The sequence below is a fragment of the Nannospalax galili genome, unplaced genomic scaffold (assembly GCF_000622305.1).
Source record: "Nannospalax galili isolate Female #2095 unplaced genomic scaffold, S.galili_v1.0 scaffold995, whole genome shotgun sequence".
Classification (NCBI taxonomy): Eukaryota; Metazoa; Chordata; class Mammalia; order Rodentia; family Spalacidae; genus Nannospalax; species Nannospalax galili.
In genome coordinates, this window is record NW_008337291.1 from 1,145,609 (window position 1) to 1,152,786 (window position 7,178).

At 42.5% G+C, this 7,178-nt stretch overlaps 1 protein-coding gene and 1 pseudogene across 8 annotated transcripts in view; both read right to left on the reverse strand.

Moving 5' to 3' along the window:
• Mgat5 (alpha-1,6-mannosylglycoprotein 6-beta-N-acetylglucosaminyltransferase) overlaps window positions 1-7,178 on the reverse strand; it is a 339,269-nt gene that overhangs the window by 189,058 nt on the left and 143,033 nt on the right. For all 8 annotated transcript variants that reach the window (XM_008832465.3, XM_029563238.1, XM_029563240.1 and 5 more), the window contains one exon: window positions 5,720-5,884. In XM_008832465.3, coding sequence (XP_008830687.1) covers window positions 5,720-5,884 — 165 coding nt within the window. The remainder of the gene's footprint in view (window positions 1-5,719; window positions 5,885-7,178) is intronic.
• LOC103733593 lies at window positions 3,199-4,258 on the reverse strand (annotated as a pseudogene).

Below are 7,178 nucleotides of genomic sequence, written 5' to 3' on the forward strand. Positions count from 1 at the left end.
GGAGGGCACTGAATCACTTAGAGCTGGAGTTACAGGTGGTGGTGAGTCACCTGACATGGGTGTTGGGAAATGAACTCATGTCCTCTGTAAGAGCAGTATGTGCTCTTAACTGTGGAGCCATCTCTCTAGTCCTTTATTTTGGCTTTTTATTTATTTATTTATTTATTTATTTACTTACTTACTTACTTATTTTAGTGTTTTTGAGACAGGGTCTCCCTAGCCCCAACTGGCCTGGAACTTGCTATGTAGATCAAGCTGGCCTCAAACTCACAGAGTTGCCACCTGCCTCTGCCTCTGCTTCCTGAGTGCTGAGATTAAAGATGTGCACCACCCAGCCCAGCTCATTTTGGCTTTTTAATTACACTAAATATATTAAATATAAGCACATCGGTGGTAGCACATTTAAAGGCACTCTAATCTGTGTCAATAGTTCCCAGACAAGCCCCACAGTCATTGGTTAGCTGAGTTAAACTAGTTCAATACCCTGGGCTAGAATTCCATTTGAAAGCATATCTATTCATGTCATTCCTAGAGGTTATCCATGATACTGTGCTCTGGGACCTAATACTCCAGGAAGGTCGGTCTCTCTCTCTCTCTCTCCTCCCCCCTCCCTCCCTCCCTCCTGGTCTCAAGGGGAAAAGCTACAGGCTGAAATGTCTCACAGCAGGTATAATAATGGCAGAACTATTTACTCGGGTCCTTAGGCTATAGGACAAAAGTCATGGGACAACAAACAAAAGCAGGAAACACCATCATGGGGGCTGGGGAGATGATTCAGTCAGTAAAAATGCCTGTCCCACAAACCATGAGGACCTGAATTCAATTCCTCCTATCCACCTAAAGAAGTGAGGCACTGGAGCATGCACCTGTCATCCCAGCACTGGGAAGGCAGAGACAGGAGAATCCCTGAGCTCCAAGCCAGTGAAACCCCATCTGAACAAGTAAAAACAATTAAGAAAGGCACCTGATGTTGACCTCTGGCCTCTACATACATGCACATACACCTGTATACACAGGTACACGCACGCACACACACACACACGCACACACACACACACACACACACACACACACACACACACACACAAAGAAAAGAAACACTACCTTACCTCCCAAATCAGATAGCACAGAACTATGATGAACTCAGACAGTGTCTCTCTACAAATATCTACTACTGGGGATGGGCATGGGAAGTTGAGTTTGGAGAGGAACAGGGCCCACTTATTAATATAGGCAGCTCAACACGGTGGGAGCTTCCCTTGTCTAATTACAGAAACTGCTGGAAACGGCAGAGAAGACAGGATTTATGGCCTAGATGACACTGTCTCTGGGTTGTAATTAAAAGTTATTTTTAACATTTTGGTGGGTTACTTTAAAATTATTAGAAATACAGTTTGCATAGAGCATAAGCAAAAGGTAATGCTACCAGCTTGCATATGGGAAACAGTAAATGTTTGGACATAGAGAGGTGAAAAAGAGAGAAAAAAAGCCCTCCCCTCTTAAGTGGGTGCATTTTCACAAGAAAAGAGGAGACAGAATCTACACAGTTTGTGGAACAAGACTGAACTCAGAGACAGTCTCCTGTATTTATTTAGAGACAGTTTTCCTTGGTATCCCAGAATGGCCTAAAACTCACTAGTGGTTGAGGATGACCTTGAATTTCTGATCCTCTTGCTTCCACCTCCTAAATACAAGTGCTGAGATTGTAGGTACGGATCACCACTCCCTGTTTTATGTGGTACATGCTTTGTGCATGCCAGGCGAGCACTCTACCATCGGAGCCATAGTCTTAGTCCCCTAAAGCTCAATTTAAAAAATTTGGGGGGGGGTTATAAAACTTATCATTTTTATTTAGTATTGTATCTCTTCAACTTGTTAAACATCAGGTCATGATATAATTTAGGTCATTTCTAAATCATTTCTTTTGAAATCAGGAAAAACATCAGTATCATGCCTATTCAATTTGTATAATACCAGGCTGGATAACAACTCATAGTCTGTAAACCATCCTTTATAAAATGTGAAGGGTAGGTGCAGCCCTTATTTGGAGACAGGTGAGTTAATGTTCTACCTTGTACTGATGACTTGGTTTATTTCAGTTGATAGAAGTTTTTACAACAACCTTTTATTACCATGGAAATGTAGTCTCTACAATTCAAAGTTATAAATGCAACTTGTAAGAGTCAGGGCTTTTTAAATTTAATATACTCTAATCAAATAGTAACAGCAATAAATAAAACACTTTGAAAAACAGGCAGGTCTCCTCCTATACCTGGAAGAAAATTAAGTCAAAGTATTCTACACGGTGGACATAACCAGGACAACTGCTAATGTCCATGGTTAGATGATTCAAGGACCTGGGAACTTCTAAAACCATTTCCAAAAATTCAGTGGCAATAGTTTGGGACACAGCTACTTCAAGGGGTAAAAGGTCTCTATCTACATTGGATTTTACTGTCAACGGTTGAGTTGTACCTGTATCGCATGACATTCTTGTCTTTAGCTTTAAAGAAAAAGAGAAAGTCTTTTCCTTTTGCACCAGTTTGAAATGCTTCTGAAGTAAGGCTCCCTTGAAATGGATTACTACAGTACTCATTCACAGGAGAGTGTTCATACATGTAGTAAAAAGACAAATACAGGATTTCATAGTTACTTTTTTTGGTTGATCTGATTAACTGCATAAATGAGGGACAGATCCAAGCATGACTGGTTTAACAAAACTCCTAGGTACCTCAGAGTGCAAAGTATAAACTGTCCTAAAACGGATGGATGGTCAGTCATCTAGAAGTGGTTATCTAAGCCTGATCAGCCTGGGTCATTTCCTTCTTCAGTATTCAACATGGAACTCTTTCTCTACCATGGAACTTGTGCTTTTAACCCATGGCATAGGAACTTGAGAAAGACAAGGCATTCTGAAAACAATGCTCCCTCGGCCTGTACTGGGACATTTTGTTTTTCAATGAAAAGAGTCATCTTGCCTTGATCAGCCACAAGCAAGGAAGCATCACTCAGCTCCAACTATCCAGAGGAACTTTAAAATACCTAGTTACCTCTTCACACCTTTAAATTAGATTAAGTCCCACTGTTCTTAAGGAAGAATTCGGTGCAGTTATCCAGCAGCCCCTCAGTTTTTGGTCTTTTTCCCACAGCTGCATTCAGAGATACTTCACATGAGGCATATGTAAAAAGGAGAATCACTTACACCTGGAATTGATATTCTTCCAAGTCATCTTTGGAAGTCTTGTTGGTAAAGGCAGTCCCTGGATGGTACTTGTACATTTGTTAATGGTGAGTCGACAGGAATGTTGCAGGGATGGGGCTGATGTGTATGGCGATTTAGTCAGACACAGACAAACAGTCCCATTCTGGGGGCCTTCTGGGCCCATTCGTTTATCCTTGCACATCTGAACATAGTAGTCAATCAGATGAACCACACTGTCAAGTTGTTTAAGCTTGGGCTTGACATATATAATACAATCCAATTTGAATTTCCCATCTTGGTACTCAACCTGAAGATTAGTTGGTCACCCTGATGTCTTAACAGATTTGTTAGTAGGTAGTCTGAATGCAAACTATCTCTAAGCAAGAAAGTGCCTTCTGGGGCCTCTTTTAATTTTTCTTTGGCTTTATTAACAGTCATACTTCCTTAGTACTATCCTGTCTGACTGAGCTCCAGCAGGGCAGCAGGGCTCCGGGGGTGGCTCCTCTGTAGACCCTGCAGTCCCCCACTGGCCCCATGTCCTGTCCAAGTCATTCCTGGTGCCTCCAGGCAATGCAAGGTCATGGGTGAGGCATCAACACAACAGGACTGGTGGTTGCCAGAGCTGGGATGAGAAAGGACCTCATGTCCTTCTTGGAAGTCAGAGGGTACCTCAAAGCAGTCTCTGTAGGATGTCTGAAATGGTGGTGGAGGGGACTGGAAGCAGCTGGTTCTTTCTCCCCAGAAGATGGATGGCAAACTGTAGCAGACACGGTCACCCACAGATCGCCTGCTGGCATAGGAGATCCCAGGCTGTGTCCCAGGAGCCCTGACTTGCCCTGTCTGTGACCTGCGCATTGTTGGCAGCTGTTGGAGAGCAAGCTGATGCTTCAGGAGAAGGCTAGGGCCCTTGAGCCATAGCAGTGGTGAGACGTTAAGAATTAAATGTCTGTCCCTGAAGCAGAGTGTGTGCACCTTCAAATTTCAAAATACTACAGCTACTTCATATCCTAATTACAGTTGAGGAATAGTATTCATCAGAAGTGTAGACAGCTTGTTCACAACCATCCATCCAAAGCATCTCACCCTAATCCTTCTGCCCTTTGCAGGATACTCTGGTCACTGTACCAAAAGATCGATCCAGCACACTGTGATGGAAAGGTAGACAACAGCATGTGGTATAAGACTTAGGTTTCTTTTAACCCATTTCCCTTCTCTTGTCTAAGATTCTGATCTTAAGGAGGGGCCAAGCAAGATTCATTTCTGTGGGAATCACAAAGATGTATCCATGGGTGTCCATGGCACTGGGCTAGGATGAGGCCTTTTCCACCATAGCTACTGCTCTATGTACATGTAGAGGTACTTTTGTACAATGGCAGCTCTACCTTAATGAGGGGAAGAAAAGAATTATTATGGTTAGCAATAGCTAAGGCAAGTCATGTTAGACTTGCAGCATCTCGGGCCCTCTATCTCATTGGTTAACCAATATTGTATTTATTAATTATTTTTTTATTTATCTATCTATGAGAAAGATCTCATGTAGCCTACACTGGTCTCAAACTCAGTATGCAGCTGAGAATGACCTTGAACTCCTGATCCTCCTGCCTCTACATCCTTGGGTACTCAGATTACAGATATGGGCCATGACACCTGGTTTATGAGGTGCTGGGGATTGAATCCAGGGTTTCATATATGCTAGGCAGGCACACTATCAATTAAGCTACATCCCCAGCCCCTAAAGTTCCTCTTTGTTCCTCTCTTTAGCTTGTGACCTTTGGGACTCAGTCATAGTTATCCCATATCAATGGTGGTAGTTATGGTCTCTCTGCTTGCCGGTGTAACATATGTATAGTAATAAACTATTCTGAATTCCTCCTCGTGGCTTTTTCTCTTACCTACCTTGGATTTGTTCAATCATACATTTACATCTGCATGATGCCAGTGACAGTTATTTCATACTTTGTGTTATAAACCAGTACAGCTTTATCTGCTGCTAAAATTCTTTCTACCTATGGCCATTACGTGTTTCTGTTGTTTTATAAGAGGTCTCCCTTAGCCTGGGCTGTCCTCAGACTCAGTAGATAGCTGAGGATGATCTTGAATTTCTGATCCTTTTGCTTCTGCCTCTCAAGTGCTGGGATTATAGGCATGTTCCACACCCAGTTTTATGTGATAGACTTTTGAAACTCTCTGACTAGAGTAGGGAAGAGGAAAGAATTCTAACTGGGATGAGTTTCTCTCATAACATCTACATTTCATTTAACCTGTGTTATAAATCTGAGAGTAGAAGTCAATTCCAGGAGCTCATTACATGCACATGTGTCAGAGAAACCACTGGCTATTATGAATCACGAGGGAAAGTGAAAGCATTCTAATACCTGTTATTCAAATGTAAACATAAGCATATTTTCATAACAGGAATGTCTTTATGGAATTTGTATTGTACCAATGAGAACCATGGTGCTGGGGATCCTAGGTAGGGTTCAATTCCACAGTCATTCAGGGAACCACCATTCTTACCTGCCACATTAATTTTCTCAAGCACTATCAAGCTAGGGACAGCTGTGGTGGAGTTGGTGGAGTTTGCTCCTGTGCCATTGACGACGAGATTGTCCACTTTTGACTCAAGCTTGCCAATGCGCTGTAAGATGTTATCCAGTAACACGGCTAGAGTTTTCTTAAGATCTGTGAAAGAAAATACAGAAAAATCAAAAACCTCTGCAGGTGTGAATAACCTGTGGTCTGTGTGTACCAGGTAGCTATGAACACAGCCCACCACAAACTCAAAAGCTTATTTAAAACATGAGATTGTGGAGGGTGGACTTGGACCACCATTGGTTTAGCAGCTTGGATCTCAGCAGACACTCAGAGTGACTAGTTCTGGCCTCCCACTGGCCTCCAATTAGCAGAGGGCCTGAGAACCCAGGGGACTGCCAGAGAGCCCCCAGATCCTACCTCCACCATGGTGGTGAAGTTCCCCTAATTGCGACATAACCATCCCCCTACCTGGGAATTTGTGAGGCCCCTCCCAAGGCCCCAGGGCAGATCTGGCTTTGGTAGGCTAAGGCTGAGATCCTAGCAGACAGCCTGAGAGGGTGAGTTCAGACCTCCATCTGTGTAGAGGCTTGGATCTCAGCAGACCACCAGAGAGTGCCGAGTTCTGACCCCCCTCTGGCCTCCCTCTGGCATAGGGTTGAGAACTCAGGGAACTGCCTGAGAGCATCATGGTGAAGGAAGCCTGAGTGTACTTGACTGGAACCTGAGTTGGGCTTCTGTAGATACTCCTGAATAGCTGATCTGAAGCCATCAGTTCCCTCCAAATTAAACCTGAGAGAACCTGAACCCTGTACGAACCAGCTTTACATAATCAATAAAGGATCTAGGCACCCGGATAATACAAACAGAAGCATACTTCAATTTAATTCTCATATTAGAATCATAAACAACAAAAGGAATTCACAGGCCAAAACCACAACAAAAGAATAATAAAATGGAAAGCGAAAATACTATGTCCCCACCAAACCCCACCAATCTGTAGAAGAGTTCTATAAGGAAAAACACCTAGAGATAACTCAGGACACTGAATTTAAAAGAATAATCATAAACATGATCAAGAAATTCAACGAATTTAAAGAACACATGAACAAACAAATCAAAGAGATAAAAGAAGATAGGGATAAACTTCTGAATGAATTGACAAGAGAGGTAGAAACATTGAAGAAAACGGGCAGAAACGAAGAAGGAAGCATAAAACTCACTAAGTCAACTTGAATCAACAGGGGAAAGCCTCACCTCTAAAATGAATGAAATGGAAAACAGAATATTAACACTGGAGGATAAAATTGAAGAGTTGGACCACTCAAGCAAAGAGTATGGAAAATTTTAAAAAACACAGGAATGGAATATGCAAGAGATGTGGGACACCACGAAAAGACCAAATCTACAGATCATAGGAATAGAGGAAGGAGAAGAATTTCAT